The sequence below is a fragment of the Girardinichthys multiradiatus genome, chromosome 18 (assembly GCF_021462225.1).
Source record: "Girardinichthys multiradiatus isolate DD_20200921_A chromosome 18, DD_fGirMul_XY1, whole genome shotgun sequence".
NCBI classification, from domain to species: Eukaryota; Metazoa; Chordata; class Actinopteri; order Cyprinodontiformes; family Goodeidae; genus Girardinichthys; species Girardinichthys multiradiatus.
This window is the reverse complement of record NC_061810.1, coordinates 31,140,738-31,163,209: the sequence shown is the minus strand read 5'-3', so window position 1 is coordinate 31,163,209 and position 22,472 is coordinate 31,140,738. Positions and strand designations below refer to the sequence as shown.

Below are 22,472 nucleotides of genomic sequence, written 5' to 3'. Positions count from 1 at the left end.
TAAATAGCACCAATCAACTAATCAACCAACTGACCTCATGTTTACCTGATGACAAATGTTTTGTTTATGTTGCCAGAGTTGCAGTTCTCATCCTTTATATTTATTGATACATTCTCTGCTCAGCAACAGGGTTTATTTTGGAAAGTTGTTGAAGTGTATTGAGGTCTCCGAGCAGATGAGGAGCATATAGTTTTTCAAGCTTCAGTATGATGCCCCAGTGTCTGTCCTATTATAAACTGTAACTGCCTGTGTTTATACGGTGCACCTCTTGTGTTCTCATTATCTCAACCTGATAAATAGCTATGGCTCATGCTCAGTTTTGCAAAGTGACCCCATGAAATAATAGCAGTTATATTTTAAAAACCTTTTAAACAAAAAAAATGTCCAAACCCTTTCATTTTTACCATTCCAAAATAAGAAACGTAAAAAAGATGTAGTTGTGTGTCATGCTATGTTTTTAAAAATTCCATGCATTTTAAATACAATACAGAGACCCACGAGCTACCACAATGGGTTTTAAGACAAAGATCACTTGTAAAGGTAACCTGAGTTTGGTTCAATGTTGATGGGTATAATGATATGTAATGGTGAATCCACTGTCAACAGATGGCATAAGCAAATGTCATCACTTGTTTTCACATTCATTCTCATTGCTGAGAAAAGCACCATTTAGTACATTCTTACTAAATGCAAGAAACTGGGATAGGCAACCACATGTACCCAAGCATGCTGTGTAAATTTTAACATTAAATTATTTTCTATTTCAATGCTGAACAAAAAAAAAGCAAGACTTGAAAAAAAATTAAGAACAAGGGCACAAAAATAACAGGATGACATGTAAAATACCACAGAAAGCCACAAAGGAAAACTAAATAGTGCCAAGACCACAAAGCAGCTGATGAGACGCCATTTCTGGTTCAGTGAAAAGTTCTCAAGAAGTACAGTTTTGATTTATTGTAATATAATGTACTGTTTACTTACTGTCATTATCCGCATAAATATCATAAATTTGGCATCTTTAATGATTTCAGTAGTTCTGGTACAAGATACAACTGTGTTTTTCAAAACAAGACACTAATATTTGGTTACATGTCTAAGCGAGTTACAGACATAGCACTCCCATTCTGTATTCATCAGCAAGACTCTGGAATAATTATGACTGGATAATTAACCCTTTTTCTTAAAGCGCATCAAAATTAGTTGGTTTTCTTTCCCAAATCCCTCTCAGAAATGTTCATCATAGTTTAGATTAGTGCATTAGAAAGAGCATTACAGAAGCTTAATGTCAGACTGCTTTATCCATTCTAAAACCATTTTTGATGTGTGTTTAGGATGATTCTCCTTCTAGAAAATCCAACTGTGTCCTTTTCAACCATCTAGCTGTTGATTTTAGGTGATGTTAATGGTGCCTTCATGCCAGAGCTGTTTGGTCTGCTTTAAACATAGCAGAGTTTGTTTCTTTGGATAGTGTTTCTTTGGGCAGGTGTGAAATTTAATCTGAACTCTGGTATAGACCAAACAAGAATACTTTGGACCACGTACAAACATACGCTACCTGTCAAAAGTTTTAGAACCCCGTTGTCATTTAATTGTTTTCTTTATGTTTATGACTATTAACATTGTATGTAGATTCTTAATAAAAGCATCAAAACTGTGAACGAACACATATGGTATTATGTAGCAAATGAAAAATTGTAAAAGTACTTTAGTTATGTTTTATATTTTAGATTCCTTAAAGTAGCCGCCCTTTGCTGTGATGACTGAAGTATTAACCTTTGACCATCTCTGAATGAACCTCTGGGAAGTTCTTTCAAGACTCTTTAGAAAACCATTTCAAGTGACCACCTCATGAAGCTCATGGAGAAATATGCGAAGAGAGCAAAGCAGTAATCAAAGCAAAGGGTGGCTAATTTTGAAGAATCTAAAATATAAAAATGTTTAGTTATTTCACACCTTTTATTTATTATATAATGCCATGCGTGTTCATTCAGTTTTGTTGCCTTTGGTGAGAATCTACAATGTAAATACTCATCAAAATAAAGAGACCCATTAAGTGAGAAAATGTAAAACTCTAAAATGTTTGAAAGGCTGATACGTACTGGTGTGACAGGAGTATTACAGTGGGAAAAACAAGCGGTCTATCTGGTGAACCAAAGGGAGGAAGTGATGATTGTATACAGAGGTATAGAAATATACTGTATGTGATCTAAAAACCTATGAATCCTTGCAATACTGTCACTTGTGTAACCACAGCAACACGTTGTAGTGTTTTTTTGGGTTATTTTGTTACTGCTGCATTTGTCTCATGTGCAGAGTCTTCTCTTTTTATTCTGCCCACCATGATACTAACCCCACCACACTTGATAGGTACAGTGTTGTTAGGTCACAAAGTTTTACCCGACTCCTTCAAACATTTTTCCTCATCATTTTGCCCAAAAAGCTCAATCACTATCATGTCTAACCATAAAACCTTGCTGCGAAAGATCTTTAGCTTGTCTATGTGGGCATCTGCAGGTTTCAGTCGCGCTTGAAGATGAAAATTTTGGTGCAGAAACTTTTTTCTTGATTGACAGTCTCTTATTATATTATTACCATATCTTATATGATTTGTATGCTCTTTGTTGATAGGCTTTTTAGATTTATATATTTAAATTACTTTCTTCTGGTAACTAGAGGTATCACGCAACTTCTGATGCATGATAACTTAAGGCCTTTTTGTAATCAACATTATGAAGAACCCAATGTGAATTTGGCATTTTATTGAGAGGATTACTATGTAAAAGTGATAATAATATGATTAATATGATTGATTTTTCTGTTAACTTGATTAGATAGCCTGCTATTGATACACATTTGAAAAGCATTTCCTTAAAATACCGCCTTTCATAATGATGTTACTTAGCAACGGAAATTATACTGCTATTACATTTCTTCAAGTACTTTCATAGCACTCTATTGACAATAAAGCTTGGTTAATTGCTTCACAATACATATTAAGCATCAAGCAAGCAGTACTAATGTTACAGTCTGAAGCATTGAACATTTCTTGGCATCGTTCAAACATGAGCAGCATTCCATCTGAGGACAGTGAATCACTGCTGTTGATTTGGCATATGCCACTAAATCCCATTTTAGAGTCGCAGATGATCACAAAAGAGTCGACATATGCTATTACAGCAGGAGTGGCATGCCACCAGCCACTTTTGGTTCTAAGCATCTTTAAGAAAACTACAGTCACTTTGGTTGCCCACCATTTTAATAAAGTATTTTTGAATTGAATTTGAATTGAATTGAGCAGCTCATAAAGAAATCAACAATTCACCTTGCAATATTTTCTCTGATCTCATGTTAGGTGAAATTGAGAAAATAGGAAAGGGTCTTGTTTAAACCCCTTTTCCTACTAATTTTACATAGACAAATGCTTTTGTAGTTTAAAGAACTTATACTGGATAGGATTAACTAATAAATACCATTTCAGGTAAATTTATACAAAAACGACCTAAGGCATAGTAAACAGAAACATTTTTTCCAAGAACAATATGATGATATAAACAGAACATGGACAGAAATAATTATTGAATTTCATTTTCATTTTAGCACTTTCATTTATACATAAAACAACAACACTACCACAAAAACAAATTCAGTCTTTTCCTCTCTCATATACAACTTAGTTTGCAAAAGGCAAACCAAAGTAGCAACATGTTGTACTATAACCTATGCAGTCCGTGGCATGAATAGATAGAAAGCGTCTAGTGTCAGCAGAGTGAGCATCCATGCATGTTGATGATTTGGCTCATGCAGGGTGAGGCCATGATGTATCCTGACCCAGAGCCAGTTCCAGCATCACACACACTAATTCTGGCTTGCAATGATCATCCACTGGGATATTTACCTGTTGTAGGCCCTGGAAAATCTTTGGCTGTTGCCATGGTTGTAGACAGTGACAGCAGTAGGGGGAGATGAGGGGAACAACACCATGATATAAAAGGTGACCACAGGTTTCGAAGAAAAACATAATAGCTTAGCATGAACTTGGATTTTGTTTAATAGTGTGCAGAAGTGAAGAGAAAAGCTTCCTGTTGTCCTGAGCTAGATTGAAGAAAACATATTCACCAAGTGAGCAGTAGAAGATAATGTTTGGTTTATATACATGTTCTTACAAAGCCCAAATTCCATGGTTAAAAAAAAACATCTCCCATGTTACCTATGATTAATTAAGTCCAGAGTTTTTCCTTCACTTGATGGAATACTCAAAGCCTGTATATACTCCACAAGGAACAAGAAATGTGTTTGTTCATTCAAGGTGGCAAGGACAAGAACAAAGTTTGTTCTGCTGTGGACATTTCATACTTCATTGGAAACTCAATTGAAGAACTCCTGGGAAGTCCAAGTCAGACATTTATCAACACCACAAATTTTTGACCAATCACCAAATGGTTGTCAGACATTACAAGAGTAAAACGCATTGCCCAAAGGATGAGTCGAAAATGAGCTAAACTTTCAAACCAGAGCTAGCGTACTTTTTTTCTTGCAGTTCTGGGAGAAATAATACATTTCTCGGTTCTGGCAGAATATGTACAGGCCTTTACTCTTTTAAAAGCTGTTGTTTATTTAATCCAAATGCAGAGTTTATGCTATTGGGACAGAAGTGTGGTAGCTTTAACCAAACAATGGAACAAAAATAGTTACCCGGTTTGTTGGGGTGAAGAAGAGACTGGAAGGACCCTTATTGTTCAATGGCCATCATTTTAAACAACACAACAACCTGATATAAATATACTAAACCTCTTAAAATAAGAAATCCTTAGATAGTAATATTATTCTTTAGTATTTTTTATAGTAATGTTAATGTCGTATATTATTGCCTTTAATTCACACTAGAGAATTACTTTTTTCACGTAGTATAACAATAACGTTTTACCGACTAAGTAGTTAGTGCAAGCTTGTGCTAGGTATGTTTAACATTCACACTTTGGGCAATGAGTTCGTCATAAAGTCAATATGAAAAGCTAGTAATTTAAACAGTGTCATTTAATATGAATGTTATTTGGTTAACATTGAGATTTTTGTTTTTATTTTTTAATTTGATCATTTTTATTACAATTAAGTTAAAAAGAGTAAACAAACATTTCCAGCTTGTATTCATTGATCTTTTTGGCCTGCATGGTGGTTTTTTGCACCGTTGCCTTATCGAATCCAATATGGTGGGTCAAACCTGTAACCAAACTCTGTTGGGTTAAAGGAAGCCAGCAGATTGTGGCTTTTCAAGGGTTCAATTAAGGAGGCCTTACAACACTCTTGACCATAATTTCTAAATCTTTTTAACTTTCTACCTTAGAAGCCACTGATTTTTTTATTTATTTCTCCTATCCCTTCTTCCTAATAGGGCAGGCGCTTTGAATTGGTAATCATTACTGGTGCCCTGTGGTCCAGGTATTCAAACACTCAGACAATGTACAGTTAGGTAACCATCACCATTTGTTTTTATTCTGGATCTGATAGAAACAGAATTGTAGCTGTTTCAGTGTCTACTCCTTTGGTAGGGTTTCCCCGATACCCTTATGACTAATTTATCCCATCATTATGTTCTGGATTATGTAGAGGATATGCATGAGGTCCTGTCAGCTGTTGTAGACCCTTTCTCTCCATTGCTCTTTTTTATATTACATTTAGATTGTTGGAGCAGACATGTTACTAGTCAGTGGTGGAACATTCCAATATCTTCAACACCTTTAGTTTGCTGATGATACATAAGCTTCCATAAGGATGTCTTGTCCTTATGTATCCCCACATCTTTGGCGATTCATTCAAGATAAACTCATGGTCACTACCCCCGTGGCTTTCCTCAGTCCATTTAGTGAACAGTCTTATGGGGTTTTTAGGCTAAAGTGACAATGACACCTCTGAAACCCGTTTATTTGTTTTGCATGAACTGCACAACTCCAGCTTTGCATTGTGGGTTAAAAGGGCAAAACCCTCCCTGTGCAGCCATTACACAAAAGATATCCGTCTTATGGGCCCAAACAACAGGGACGCAGCCGGTCAATGTGAAAACAGAACTCTTTTATAAGCTCCGAAGTGCTCTCTGGGTTATAGCATCCTATTCCTACTTCTTTTTTTGATTTTCCTTTGCTTCCTTTTATTAGAAAGGCCAGTGCTATGGAGCACTAGTGCTGCTGGTAGCCATGTGCCTATACCCATGTACTTTAACGTATTTATTTGACTTTGAATCTGACTGTATGATTGGATTTAAATAGACTAGATATATATATATAAAAATTAGATTTTTTGTTTGTAAATTGCTGTGTGACAACATATGTAGTGAATGAGCTGAACTAATTTTAGCATAAGTGATCATCCATCCATCCATCCATCCATCCATCCATCCATCCATCCATCCATCCATCCATCCATCCATCCATCCATCCATCCATCCATCCATCCATCCATCCATCCATCCATCCATCCATCCATATAACTCAGGCTGTTGTTAGCATACATGTCTTTTTACATATTTTCTTGCAACTGACTGGGTGGGATCTCCCTGATCAGAACAGCAACAGGACAGAGCACATTCTTGTTGCACTGCACTTGATTGTAATTTGTGCAGTAAGCAGCTTTGAGTGGGCCTCTAGAGTTCTCTTCTAAAGTCCAATTGAGTGCTAGATTAAAGCTCCCAGTGTCTGACTGAGGTTACATTTTTTTCTTGCATTTATAGTATACATGTCATAGTATTCCTTAGTCATAGTCTAGAGCACAGATTTTCAGTCTAATTTTACAGAGACTGCCAAACAGAGCCTGGGGCTCAGTACCTATGTAGTTCTTTTTATTCCCTTGTATGCTCTTACATGTTTTGAACCATATGTCAACTCATCATTGTGTCTATGAGAACTAGTAAAAGATCATTGATGTTGTGCAGAGGAAATATATCAATTAGCAACTTGATGAAATAATTTTCTACAAATAATTTTCCAGCATTATTCAGCTGTAGCTCTGAATGGGTCATTAGCTTGCCACTTGGTTCTGTGTATTTTAAATATGATGGAGAACATTTTGTTTATTCCTTTGCCTCTGCTTAACACGTGTATTTTTTTCATATATATTCTTTAATTTTGTTTTTCAGATAAATTTCTGGAAAGTGTGGCACACATTTGTATTCTGCCTCTGAGTCAATACTTTGTAGAATTCCTTTTTCGCACTTACAGCTGCAATTTTTTTGGGATATGTTTCTATTAGATTTACACATCTAGAGTCTATTTTTTTTCCTAATTCTTTATCCTACTTCAAGAGATTCTCATTTAGATTTAGGCATGGACTTAGGTATGGACCTTTTATATTTTAAGATAATCGATTCAACAGTGCTGTTTAAGATGTCCAAAGGTTGGGATATAGTTTGATAACTTAACCTTGTGTTATAAGTCTTCTCGGCATTATCCCTCACTCTGCTGGTGCGTCTTGGTCTTCATTATGCCATTTGTTTAAGAAGGTTCTCTAATAAACCTCTGACGGCTTATTATAACAGCTGTGTTTAACCGAGAATAAATCACACTCAGAACTTGACTGATTAGACGGCTTCCCTGGATTGTATTTGGGGCTATGGAAAAGTACATTTGGTTGAACACAAACGCATAGCACACTTATTAAATGTTTTAACTGTGGAAAATATAAAAAGGAAAGCTGGTTTTATGCTGGCTTTCTTCAAATGTAACATCATAGTTTGCAAAACTGATTTTGATTTAACTTAGAGTTCTCCTGTAAACTTTGTGTTGGTCCTTATTTTTAAATCTTTGGTCTTAGGTTCCACATTCTCAAAGTACGAGCCATTTCTCTGGGGTTGTTTGCTAAGCAGCATTTCCAGTATTTTAATATTCTCTGCTGATGTCAATTAACTTTTGCAACAATAGCCCAACATTGCAATCTACAAGGCTGTACCGTGGAAAAAGAAATCTCATGGAAACAGCAAATAATTTAAATGGTAAATCAACAGTAGCCTTGCAAATGTTCCTTCAACATGTTTACTGAATCCTAATGAAAACAAAATTCATTTATTGAAAAATATCAGATACAAACGAAACCTTTTGTTGTTTACAAGGAAATGTATCATTGTGCCAAAGTTCATCACTTGTTTATCAAAATGAACTGCATCTACAATGTTTATACCCTTTATATTTTCCCATTATAACACAAAAGCTATTTTGATTGCCAAGGTAATCATTTATCATATTTTACCTGCAGAGTGCTCTTGTGGATCAGTATGAACACGTTATGCATAAACACAACTACACTAATAACATTCAGAGATATAAGCCAAAGTTTGCACATGGGTTGTATGATTTTGGTAATTATAGTAGCACAAATGCATGCTTATTGAATTGTTGAACAGGTAGAAACCCTTGAGCATAAGAACCCTCCAAACAGTTTATGTTTTCTATTTTCCGCCTCTGCAAATATATTTATATTTGTGCAGTCATTTGCGAATATTAAATAAATAAGGTGATAACTTTCTCCTGTAATGTCTGAACTAATCTGGAACAGTGTAATAAAACAGTTCTGTGTATTAAAAGGGAAAATGAAAAGGAGAGCACACTGAACTCATCAACTGAAACAAGTCTATTTTCTAGCTCATAGCTTGGTTGTTAGCTCATCAATCATCAAGTGTGTGCTCGGTATCATGTTTGTGAGGGCATGAAGTGTTGAGTCGCGGCCTCAGTGAGGGTGTAAGTGTACCTGTTAATGCAGCTGTGGATGCAGTAATCTGATGTTGGAATCTCTGCATTACGAAATAAAAAATGGACAGATAGAGGGCTGGACATGTTTTGAAAATCAAAATAGAGCTGATACTATTGGAGTCAGGTTTAGAGCTCAGCCCAAATACAGATTCGTTTTATTTTTGTTTTTTTTGTCACATACAATATCGCTGATTAAATAAAAGTTAATATCAGACAAAGATAGCCAATGATCATTTCATTTAATCAAGAAAAAAGCTATTCAGTGGTGAACCTTCCCAGAAGTGGCCAGCCCACCAAAATTAATCCAAGAGGGTATTGACAGCTCATCCTGGAGTTCGCAAAAGAACCTTGAACAATATCTAAAGGACTGCAAACCTCACTTGCACGGTTGAGGTCTGTGTTCATGATTCAACATTAAGCAGGAGACTTGCATAACTGGTATGGGGGAGAAAACCACTGCTCACCAAAGAACACACTGACCCATCTAAAATAGCTAAATGATTGTGATTATACCTAAACGTTCTCAGAAGAAATTCTGTGGTCTGAAGAGACAAAGGTCACACTTATTGACATGCATCATTATCGCATCACTTGTAAAACCAAAGGATTTAATCAAAATTTAATCAAGGTGGTGGGAGTCTCACAGTATGTGGCAGTTTTGTTGCTTTAGGACCTGGACACAAGGTCCAAGATGGAAACCACCACTGACCAAACAGAATAAAAAGGACAGTCTCATTTTTGCCAACAAAACATCTTAATGAGAGTTTCGAGAAAAACATTCTGTGTACTGACAAGACAAAAGGAGCATTTTATGGGAGCTGTGTATTTGACTGGTATCAAATTAACAGTGTTTCACAAAAGGAACGTCATATTGACAGTCAAACATGATATTCGTAGCGTAAATGTTTGAGGTTTCCTTGCCTTCTCAGGAATTGGATAATTTGCTGCTTTTGTGAACCATGAATTCTGCCTTCACCCTGAGGGACAATATCAGGCCATCAGTTCATGACCTTAAGCCCATTCCCCTTTGGGTTATGTAGCACGACAATGGAGGACCTTTAATAAGCTATTCAAGCTCAAAACCCTCTAGTGTGGCTGAATTAAACAATTCTGCAAAGAAGCCTGGGCCATACTTCCTCCACTACAATTTAAAAGACTTATTACCAGTTATCACCATTGCTTAAGGCCAGCTGTTGCTGCTGAGGGTGGCACAACCAGTTAGAACAATACTTTTTCCACATAGGCCAACAGTGGTTTGGAAACCCTTTTTTGGCAGTCATTCATTTTCTACCACTTATTCCATAGTGGGTCACAGGGCAGCTGGTGCCTATCTCCAGCAGTCTATGGGCAAGAGGCAGGGTACACCCTGGACAGGTTGCCAGTCCATCGCAGGGCAACACACAAACAACCATACAGACACTCATTCATACACCTAAGGGCAATTTTAGAGTTACCAATTAACCTAACAGGCATGTCTTTGGACTGTGGGAGGAAGCCAGAGTACCTGGTGAGAACCCACGCATGCACGTGGAGAACATGCAAACTCCATGCAGAAAGACCCCAGCCGGGAATCGAACCCAGGACCTTCTTGCTGCAAGGCAACAGTGTTACCAACTGTGCCACCGTGCAGCCACCCTTTTTTGGCAGTATAAATCTTAAATGATTATTTCTAAACTGCATTTCATATTTACTCAGGTTATCTTTGCCTGATATTAAAAATTGTTTGATGATTTGAAACATTTAAGGGTGTCAAAAAGTCAGAACAAAACAAGTCTGTACGGGGCACATGGTTTTTCACAGCCCTGCAGATCAGTTAAGATCTGAGAAGACCCCCACATTTATGCTTGTTGAGGTGAAATTGTAGATTCAAAGACAGAGAAATGTAAGGCAACATATTGTAAAGTAAGAAATGGGGCTTAAGGTTTATAGGGCTTCCATCTGTATTTAGGAAAACTAGTGTTTGTTACTATAACTCCAATATCTTGTGTGCAGTGTTTCTTATTTGTAGTTGAGGTGGTTTATTAAAGATGGTATTTTCAGACAGTGATAAATTGTGCTTGATGGATGACATTTATGGCTCCTCTGCTTCCCTGTCATTAGCAAATTAGGTTTAAAGGCTGAGATGATCCGAAAAGACCTCGCAAGTATTCAGCTCATCACAATGTAGCCCTGAAGAATGAGTGTCATCATCAGTGGAAATGAGCCTGTCTAACACATCTTTTACCTGCTTGACTCAATTTTTCATTTTCCCTAGCAACTAGGACCTCTGTGTGCGAGGGTTACTGAGATGTACTTCCTTTTTCTTTAGTTGACTGTGTAGACTTAAAAGGCTTCTAAGCATATAAAAACCCTTACAGTACCATTAAATTTAACAAGCTTTTTTTATTTTTTTTTATTTAAAATAACAGCACACATTCTTAGGCAGCTTCTTAGCTTTTACATGTGACTAAAGAATCACCAAAGGGTAACCAGATATGATGGGATAAGAAAGATTAGGGGTCTGAAACCTGTGGCTCTGGAGCAGCAAGTGGTTCTTAAGACCTTTCACTGTGGCTCTTAATAACTTTGGCTAAAAATTATGAATAACCAATCAATGTTTTTAAATATAGATATAATAAGGAACACAGGTTTTAGCAGTTTTTCATTTTTTTCATGAAATAATTGCATTGAATTTCAACAAAGGAATAACACTAAGTACCAAAAATATTTTTTATGTCATTAGATTGAAACTATGTACTTTTTTACATAATTTTCCACACATATCATCATTCCACAGAGGAAAATGTATCCATTTGTTTTCACACCTAATAATAGAAATAAAATTGTAGTTCTTTAAAAATGTCAAATTTCCTATAGTAGATATATATATATTTTTAATTGTAAGTAATTTTTTTTTAAAAGGTCGTAACATTTGCTGCTCTAAACAAGTTTTCTTTTGCTGGTCAAAAACATAACATAGTCTGAAAGAAAAAATTTGTCACTTCTTCTTTATTCTAAAGCCTTTCCAAATCTCCCAAAGATGTTGCCATGCATCAAGTAAATTTGTGCATTGAGTAGCTTCACTGTGCAGAAATAAGTTCCTCCCAGACCCACTGCACTCTGGTACAGCACAATGTGCATATTCGGGCCTCTGTTTTCAATTCCAAATTTGTATTCATTGATTTATTTAATACATCTTATAAACACAGGGTGCTTAGACAGTAATGATTTGTTTCCTGCAGCATAGTGTCTGTCTGTTTAAGCCATTAATTAGGATTGGGATTGTTATGTCTTTTCCTAAACTGAAACTAAACAAAATTTTTACACCCTCATCCACTGATACTGCGCTTTATCAGTGCCATATTTGAGAGTGGATTCCTAATTGCAAGCTTCAGAAATGTGCCATGTGTTGGCCATGACAAAGAAGTAAAAAACTAATAAATGTTGGAAATTAACTTACAATATTTATTCTCATATTTGTGTTAGATACATTATAACAAGGTAATTTTGTACATGATTACAAAAGAGCCTTTGCAATTTATTTTGATATTAAAAGAACTCCTGCACTCCTCACTCTAATTAATACTAATTAATCAGATAATTCATGGTTTGAGGTCTCTAAACATGTGGGTTATACTTACGCATGTGAAGTTCAATAAAACATTAGTGATGTTCTAATCAAAGGATTGTTGGATGATTATGAGCAGAGTCCCTGACCAAATTCAGTTCCTGGTACCCCCTGCTTTTATTTTCTCTGGGATTTTGTTGAATACACCTCCAGTGATTTGTGAGGCTGTGTTTTGTGCAGGCATTTTCTAACAATCACAGTCAATTTTTGTGTGCATGACTTGCAAAACTACATTTTTGGCTGTGCACTTTATTTTTTTTGATAAAACAGATCAGGGTTTTTTCCAGAAATTTAAGGTTCACTACTAAAGACACAGTTAAAAATTGTATTTGCCTGAAATTCTGAACACCGTCTGTACTTTAGGTAGTTTATGTTTTCCTGGTGCCTGACAATCTTCCCACATACATCTCAAGGCACAAAACTTTATTTATTTTGAGACAATGCAATCAAGATACAGTGTTGTGAAAAAAATGCTGGCTCTCTTGCAGGCCATTTTAATTTTAGCCTTTTCTGCCACAATTACATGTTTGAAATCGTTAAGCACATTTTAATACCCGACAACACTATACCTTGTTAAATAATAGTAAATTTAATAAATAAATAATAATAAATTTAATTCACCACATCTTAGCCTGACTATTGGCTGATCTGTTAAATCAACAAAGCGCTTAAATATAACCTGCCCGACCAAACAAAGTATGCTGAAACATCTCAAAAGACAACACGTCATGCCACTATCTAAGAAAATTCAAGTACAGATGAGAATAAAGGTATTGACATTCCTTCTGCAATGGAAAGGGTTAAAAAGCCATTTCTAAAGACTCAATGACTCCAGGAAACCACAGTGAGATGGATTATCCACAGGTGGAGTAAACAGGGAACAGTGGTAAACCTTCCCAAAAATTACTCCAAGTGTCCTGATGACTTATCCAGTAGGTCACAAAAGAACCTTGAACATCTCAAGCACTGCAGGCCTCACTTGCCTCAGTTAAAGTCAGTGTTAATGATTCAACATTAACTCAGAAAAGAACAGAACGACCCTTCTAACATAAAATAATAACACACTTTGATTCTACATAAGACCTTATATTATGTCGACTGAGGAGACAAAAGTCAAATGTCTTGAATGGTCATAAAACCAACACATTTCAGAAAAATAGCATACCAACATTTTAACATGGTGGTGGCAGTGTGATGTGAGGCTGTGTTGCTGCTTTAGTACTAGGAAAACTTGCTGTAGTTGATGAAACCATCTATTCTACTCTTTATTTGAAAATCCTATAAAGGGAGAACAACTTAATGCTCACCCTCTACCGATGACCCACATGGCCCTGTCTTTCAGTGTTTAACCCTTTCTCTCTCCTAGACATGGAAATTGACTGAGCTTTTACTGTAACTAATTATATGTGCTCTCATTCAGACTCTAACCTTGAAAAGTGGCTCAGAATTGATCTGTTCTTTCTTTCTAGGTGAAACGACTAAAGGAGCTACATCCATTAAAATTTACTTTTCCTTCCCATAGAAAGGACTCCTGGATCATTGTTTCTTTGTTCTCTTTGTGTCTCTGCTCTGTTCTCTAAAACCCCAGTCAGTCGTGGCAGATGACACTGAGCCTGGTTCTGCTGGAGATTTCTTCCCATTAAAAGGGAGTTTTTCCTCTCCACTGTCGCTACATGCATGCTCAGTATGAGGGATTGCTGCAAAGTCAACGCCAGTGACTGTCCACTGTCTCTACATGCTCATCCAGGAGGAGTGAATGCTGCAAGTCACTGACTGGATGCAATCTGCTGGGTTTCCTTGGATAGAAAAACTTTTTATCCAATTTGAATAAAAGGCTAACTCTGACTGCACTGTTCGATTGTTAGGATTAATTGGAATGTATGAACCTGACTTTTGTGAAGTGCCTTGAGACGACATGTGTTGTGAATTGGCGCTATATAAATAAACTGAATTGAATGGAATTGAACATCTGACAGTCAGTTCACGTCACTAAGCCCAAGAACACTTGGATTATGCTGTAGGACAATGATCCAAACAACACCAGGGTGCCCCCATCTAAATGGCTAAAAATGAATAAAATAAAGATTTTGGAGTAGACTTGTTAAAGTCTCAACTTAAATCTAATAGAACCCTCCAATATGGCTGGATTCAACAACTGATGAGATTTCTGTTTGTCAGTTATTTGTTGTGTAAATTTTGTGTTTAGCTTTAGCTTCTTCAGCTATTGTGCTAATTCTGCTGCGCATATCGCGGTAATGTTGATTAATGTGAACTGTCCATTTCAAATAAATGAATAATAAATAAATAAATCTGCAAAGAGGGGTGGGCCAAAATTCATCCACAGCAATGGCTGATTAACAGTTATTGCTAACGCTTAGGTTTAGGGGACAATTACTTTTTTTCATGATTTATATAGCTTTCTTTCCTTAGTAAATAATACAATAATTTAAAGTATGTATTTACTCAGGTTAGCTTTATCTGATATTAAAATCTGTTTGATGGCCTGAAACATCTGTGACAAAGAAGCAAAAACAGAACAAATCTGGCAAAGAGAGAATACTTTTTTTGAGATGCTAGTGCCAAAACTCTAAATACTCCCACATTTAAAGCGATGTTGTTCACATATAACATGACGGATAGAGAAAGAAGAACATTAGTTCAGTCAGACTGCTATATTTTGAATAGATGGTAAAAGTGAAATGACATCCTACAATGTCACATTCATTGACGAAATACTAATTGAAACCTGATTATTGCTGTTCAAACAAATTCTTTTAATGAACAGTTTTAACTGGACCAAAAATATTTTATGTATAAATATCTCAGGACCATAAATGTGATTTGTTTGCCTAAAATATCCTGTAACAAAATTAGTTGTGAAAATATTAATAGTTAATAAGTTTACAAACTTTTTAACCTAATGTATCCTTAATAAAAATAACTCCTTTAATCCTTTAACAAGGTTAGTCTTTATCTTAATTTACAAATTTTTTGTCAACTGAGTTTGACATGTTAATTATATAAAACAATTTTTTTATATCAGTGGCAGTGATTGTCAAACAAATTCCAGGCGATGCTGAAGTTCCTCTTCGTTGTCTAAAAACTGTTTTATCATTAAAGTGGGAGTTTATGCTTACCAATAATCAAGTTTTTAGTTGTTTTTATTTATTTTTTCCATCTACTAGTTCAATATAGACTTCCTCTGACTTCTCCATTAACCAATAAATTATTAATATAAATCAAAGTATCATTAAGCACAACCTTTGATAATAAACAAACAAAACAAGTCTTTACATAGGTACCCACCATATACAAACAGAATATACTCAGCAAAGCTGGTCCCCACATGGTTGCTGGCCTCACAACGATAAGTGCCATTGTCTGTTTTGTTTAGTGTCGTGATGGTTAGCTCTCTACCCTCCACAATCATACGCTCAATGTCTGGCAGCTCTCCTCCATCTTTAGACCACAGCACTGGTTCAGGTCTGGGAAAGAAAACACCAAAGAATCCTATAGATTGTAGATTTTTCCTAATGATTTCATTATTGACAAACTACATCAAGGAGAGACAAGGGAAGAAAATATACCTTAAATCCAATTCTTTTTTTTATTTTTTTATCCAGTTTTTAAAGTTAGAAAATACAAATTGTCGTTGTGAATAGGGACCAACTTACATTGGGTTGCCCATGGAAACACACTCCAGTTTGAAGTATTGTCCTTCTTGTGGAATTATCAGTGAATGTGTAATTTCAAGTTGGGGAGCATCTGCAAAAAATAAATAAATAAAATAAAATCCAATACTGGAACACGACTGTGTGCAAGAAGCTTTAACACTTACAAAATGCAAAGGTAGTTAGCTCTTTACCCGTTGGGTAGCTATAGCTCTAGTCTGTATCTCTGTTGTACTTTGGAAGTAATCCCTTACCTGCAAAACTAATCCTACACTAATCCATAACAAATGCTAAGATAAACATGCAGACATAAATGTAAGCTTCTTCATTCTTTTGTCTGTATTCCTTTTCAATGCCTACTCCTAATCCGTCTTTATGGGTGATGATACTCACAGTGGACCTCCAGGACCTCAGTTGTCATGTAGGGTTTGTACAGAGATACATGTTCCACACTACAGGTGTAAGCAACGCCATCATCCCGTTTATCCACTTGGAACAAGAGACTACTCCTTACTGTAAATGACTTTCCTGTAGCGTTGATCTCTGTAGAGCCTGGAGCGAAAGAAAACGTATACAACTTAGGTGGACAAATTATTTCTGAAAACAGTTTTAGTTATTAGCATAATTATAATACAGTGCTTTGCAATGGCACTTATACACCTTGAACTTTTCTACATTTTGTCACTTTATAATCACAGACCTCGATATAATTTTATTCTGAATCTATGTGATGGACAAACATAAAACAATACATAATTGCATTGATCTAAACCATTCCATAGTAGGTATGACTTTATGTTTAGGTTCTTTGTCCAGCAGAAAGATGAACCTCCAATCCAGTCTCAAATCTTTACTATGACAGGATTTATTCCAGAATTGCCCTGTAGCTTCATCTATTTTAGCATAAACTCTTAGCAACCTGCGTGCTGAAGACAGACACCCCCACAACATATTGCTGCTACTACCATGTTTCAAGGGGAAAGTGGTATGTTAATGGTGTTAGTTTTGGTCTCATCTGACCAGAGCACCTTGGTCGTCATGTTTTCTGTATCCCCTACCTGGGTATGCGATCCTAATAAAATATATCCAACTTAGTGGTTGCAATGTGACAAAATGAAGAAATGACAGACAAACAAAACTTTCCTTGTTAATTTTTAAAAAGACAAATAATAAATTCTATTTAAAAAACGTCAGTTGTGGAAAAGAAAGCTGCAGTGTTATTTTCCTGCATCTCCTTTGAGGGAGAGAATCTTTGGCCTTTGAAAGCTGAGGCGAGGAAGAGAGAATAGAGAAGAGAGAGCAATGTGAGCGTTGACTCGGTTGGTTGAACGTGTTTGCTCCTCTAGGACCATCTCTCAAAACATCCCACTCAAACAAAAACACACTATTCACCAGAAGACTGGGGGGATTTTTTTCCGTTGTTGTCACTCTTTCACTTATTCTTCTGTTTTGTTTTAGTTTTTTTGCAAATGTTCACTCATAAAGAGCTCCAGATGCTGGTTTTAGCTCAGGTGTTTGCTGACTTATGAAGGTTTCTTCATTGATTCATATATCGAAGCTTAAAATTTTAAAAATATTTGTGTAGCCAGAGCTTGATCTAGGGTGTAAATACCACATGAAATTCATTAGTTCATTAAGTGCTAAAAGCTACTTGCAATAAAACCCAGATCAACGATTTCCTTATAATTTGGGCTGATCTGCTCCAATTATTCAGCTACACTTATTTTTTTACATTTGGCTATGTGTAGTGGATTGCTCATTTATTGTACCATAAGTGAGCATTATGTACCACTGGAACCACAGTCTGTTCAGTACATTAATGATTTGAAACTCTAAAGTCTCAGTTTCCTTTAGGATGTTCAAATTTCTTTAAGAAAACCAGATATACAGAAAATGTACTTATAATTTTGCCATATATTTAAATACTCAATCATCCTTCAATCATAGATAAATAAATATATTAAATCCATTACCATTTCAAATGATTTTCGTTTTTCAAGTTTGCTTTTAATGCTTTTAATACACAAAATGGTTTATTTTAGGTTAAAAATAACCTAAAAAGACACAAAAACTTAAAAGTAATAGCAATAAAATGCCTTTATAATTAAAAAAAACTGCAAAATGACAAGACTTACATCTAAAAGATGAACGCCCTGCATTTTGCCTATCAGTACAAAGATGGTAAAGGAAGTGTCTCTGCGGCATAAAACACAATTCTCTGCAGTATTTACTTTCATTTTGTCAAGCTGCCTGCAGCATTGGAGCTGCAACAGAGAACCTGTCAGCCTGTTTCAAGGCAGCTGCTGGCGTCGCCAGAGAGGACGTTGTGCCAGCTTTGTAAGGAGCAGGAATGTGCCCAGGTGCATCTGCTTTGAACCAACGCCCAAGAGGCCAAAGGATCTAAATACAGGAAAATTTAACGATACCTGTAGTTACAGCCTCAGCATCAGAACCTCAGATGCATGGTTTGAAAGATATCCAAGATCTCATGAAACTTAAACTCATTGTGCAATATCTTTTTATAGAGTAATTGATTTGCTATCCTGTTCTAAGAGTAATTATAGTTTAATGTTTTATTCCGTCAACATGTCATTCTTCAAAAGTAAATCTCTATGAATTTCATTTGTTTATTTCAAGAAGCATCAGAAAATTTTAGACCAAGTCTTTATAATAAGGGACTTCTCGTTCAGAGTAGACTGAAACTTCCATACATTCCTGCAACCCATATTTGTGTTTTATAAGGCAAGTTGGTAAAGTATTTAATATGAATATTTAATTTGATTTTAGCTGATGGGCAAAAAAAAGTACCAAACATGTCTACATTTTTCACAGTAAATATATGTCTAATACCTGTACTGACACGTAATCTACACATACAAACCAATCAAAAAGTGTAATGAAGTATAATGGTACAGGGAATACATGTTTCAGAGAAAGAAAGTAAAACTGTTAGAATGGCCCAATTAATCACCTGACAATTCAAAAGCTCTAAGGAAAGAATTTAAAATTATAGTGTGTGGAAAGGACTGCAAGAACCTTTAAGCACTGAAGACAGTTTGTGTAGAAGAATGGGTCAACATCAGTCCTGAAGAATGTCTTGAAGTTACCAAAAAAAAGCCCTTCCACAAAGTATTGAATAAATCTCTGTAAATGCGCTTAATACTTATTCCTTGTTTCATTCCACATTTCTGAACTATTTTGCTTTCATTTCTTTACATATCAGGATTACCTTTGTTGTTACCGACATCTGTTTTGAATTTGTCAATAAATTTATATCAATGAGAAGAACCCTGATGATACCTATTGCTTAATAGCACATGTGTATTGGGATTAAGGGTGTGATATTTACTGTGCTGTGCTGTATCAGGACAAGGTACTTTGCTCCAGTAGTGATTTCATCATCTTGCATTTATTTATTTATTTTATATTTAAGGATTAACTGACCATTTCCAGCAGTAGTGTCAAACGTCTGGTATAGATGGCGTGTGAGAACTGTGGCCATGATGTTGCAGACCTTTTCAACAGCTTCACAAAGTCAAAGGTATCCTGGCTGATCTGGTGATTAAACTGTAAATGCTACAGTGTGAAATGTGTGGTGAGGCCAGCATTCATATTCTATGGCATTTAAACAAAATGTGGATAACTTTGACAAGGATAATAATGGGTTCATGTGTAAAATCACAGATGCATTTTATTCTCACCAACAAACAGGTCATCTAGTGTAGTACAATGTAGGCATGGCAAAACGTTATGGTTTCAAAACAAGATTTTTCCATCCTACGGCTCCTATGGTTTAATCCCTTTAATGAGATGCCAGAGAAGCTGACTGGAGTTGTATGAAACAGAAAGTAAAACAGCACTGCCCCTCCCTCAACTGTTGCTGTGCACTGCTGGTCAGCCACCTGATACACATCTTATACTAACTCATGGATAGTACATGCTTACAAAATTGCCTGCTAACACATTGAGATCTAGTCCACGTTGACTGGGGATTTTAGACATTCATTTGGCATTTATTTTTCTTTTACTATCATTTGACAAAATAGTGTGATTTGTTTACATATTAACACTTTATTCATCATATATAGTAAAAGTTTTCATTCTGGTACCTCTAAATAAAATCGAGCGCAACCAGTGACTTCAGTACTCACCTGAAAAGTACATAGAGTCAACCTGTCTGTAATGTATTCTGCATATATGGTATATGCAGCTATTCTGGGAAGGCCTCAGAGGTTTGTTAGTAAAAAAAAGTAGTAAACAAATGGCATTATGAAGACAGAGGAAAACGGCAGAAAGGTCAAAGATATAGTCGTAAAGAGGTTTAAAGTAGGGTTGGGATAAATCTGGGCGGCCGGTCTGACGGCAGTAAGGGAAATTATAGCCCAGAGATGGAGGCCTCCTAACAATACATCTTTCAGTCACTGGCTTTAATTATATATGGACATTGCTTATCTGAAACTGTCATTGGTAAGGATCAATAATGCAACTTCGAACACCATTGCAACTTGGATGGATTTAATATCTAATCTTACGAGGCTACTTTCTGATTGGGACTTCGATTACCTTGGTCTGGTTGGATGGTGGAACTGTGAGGTGGGTGGTGGGATGTTGTAGGGTTAAAATTAATATTAAAATATTAAATTGTTAGTGCTGTAAACTTGATGCTTCCTAAGAAAAAAAAATAAATGAGAAAAAAAGCAGGGTTAGGATTTAAAACCGTATCCCAAACTTTGAACTTCTCACAAAGTATTGTTCAATTCATCATGCAAAAATGGAAAGAGTATGGAGCAATTTAAAAAGGAAAAGCCAACATTCCAATTGTAAGACGACTGCTTTTCCATCTGGCCTTCTACAAGAGAGGCGTGAAGAAAAACAATAAAAAAAAAATCAAATCACTGAGCACATCTCCATTAAGAAACATAGCAGTGGCAGCATCATGCTGGGTGGATGCTTTTCTTCAGCAGATACAGAAAAGCTGGTCAGAGTCAATAGGAAGATGAATGGTGCTAAATACAGGAGAATCCATTTATTTCTTGGACAATCTGGCTACAAAAGACTTGAAGAAGGACAGCAATCCTTTTCATACAGACAGAGGTACAACATAATGGTTTTAAAAACATCATTTTGCAATGTTAGAATTTCAAAGTATAGTCCTGAATCAGAAAGAGAATCTGTGACAACACTTGAAAATGTATGTTCAGATAAACTCTCTAAACAATCTGACTAGGCTAGAGGTATTAAGAAGAATGGGCAAACGTGTGGGGCACTAGATGTGCAAAACCGGTAGAGACTTATCCCAAAACACTTGAAGTTGTGAATGAAGAAAGAAAATGGCTCAGAAAACCATTAATTATTTTCCGTCTACTTCACAATTTTGCACTTCTTTGAGTTAACTTCTCTCATAAAGTCCCACCAACTACATTGAAAGTATACTCCTTGGCACTGTACACCACACTGCATCATAATATTTCTCTCTTGCTCTGCTTATTCTTTCAAAATGATGTTGGACTGATCAAAGTTGAATTTGATAAAAAAAATCATGATAACATGGTTCCTCATTATCTGAATTCAAATGTCTTAATAACTTTCCTTGCCTTGAATAGATAATTGGAATCGTCTTTGTGTCACAAAGAAAGAACTTTGTGAATGCAAAGGGAGTGATGGTGGGTGAATTTTAAACAGCAAATTACAATTTGAATCTGAGCTGTCATTCAATGGCAAGAAATGTATATAGCTCTGCACCCTGTAAACAAATTACTTGACTCTGGATGACAGTTGCACTTTGAGGTTTGTAATGCTGTGTGCTTCTAAAATAAATTTTTGAAAACAAATCATCAGAGCATGAAATAAATATGACATATTTTTGCTATTACACCTGCAGTCGTCTTGGAGCTTTACAGACTGGTCCCCCTCACCCGTAGGGATAAATATGACTGACAGCAGACACTAGTGGCAATGATCTTCTACAGACGAACCAGTGACAAACCATGTTGCTACGAGCATATACACACCAAAGAAAGCTTTAAAGCGAAGCCTACAAAAGATTTAGATCCTGGAGCACTGATTGACATTCCCCATCTTTGACACTTTGACATGGAAATTAGGTTTTCAAGTCAAGACCTCCAGTCTCTACAATGTTCTTTATCAGTTTTTTGTGAGGTGCACGCAGGTCTGTTTGCCCCAGCAGCATAAAACCCAGTGCACCCAAGTAAAATTAATAAAATATCTGTACACAAGACACCAGTCGGATGCAGCTTTGTAGTACCTGATTATTTTTAGAGATATGATGTTTACATTTCACAGATGTTCATATTATTTCATTCTTTAAGTGTTCAGAAAATACAGGAAAGACATGCCTATATACTAATATAGATTTCTGAGGTTAAAAGATTTATCTTAAAGTGCGTTTTACAACTCTGAAGTACAAAAGAGATAATCTCAGTGCCTCTTGAGATGGACAGT

At 36.0% G+C, this 22,472-nt stretch overlaps 1 protein-coding gene across 3 annotated transcripts in view; it reads right to left on the bottom strand.

Annotated features, from left to right (window-relative positions):
- Nucleotides 1-22,472, bottom strand: part of cadm2b (cell adhesion molecule 2b) — a 238,321-nt gene that overhangs the window by 4,776 nt on the left and 211,073 nt on the right. For 2 of the 3 annotated variants that reach the window (XM_047391447.1, XM_047391445.1), the window contains 4 exons: nucleotides 16,404-16,562; nucleotides 16,014-16,104; nucleotides 15,646-15,824; nucleotides 3,896-3,922 (listed from right to left, as the gene is read on the bottom strand). In XM_047391447.1, coding sequence (XP_047247403.1) covers nucleotides 3,896-3,922; nucleotides 15,646-15,824; nucleotides 16,014-16,104; nucleotides 16,404-16,562 — 456 coding nt within the window. The remainder of the gene's footprint in view (nucleotides 1-3,895; nucleotides 3,923-15,645; nucleotides 15,825-16,013; nucleotides 16,105-16,403; nucleotides 16,563-22,472) is intronic. The other variant, XM_047391446.1, reaches the window with a different exon arrangement.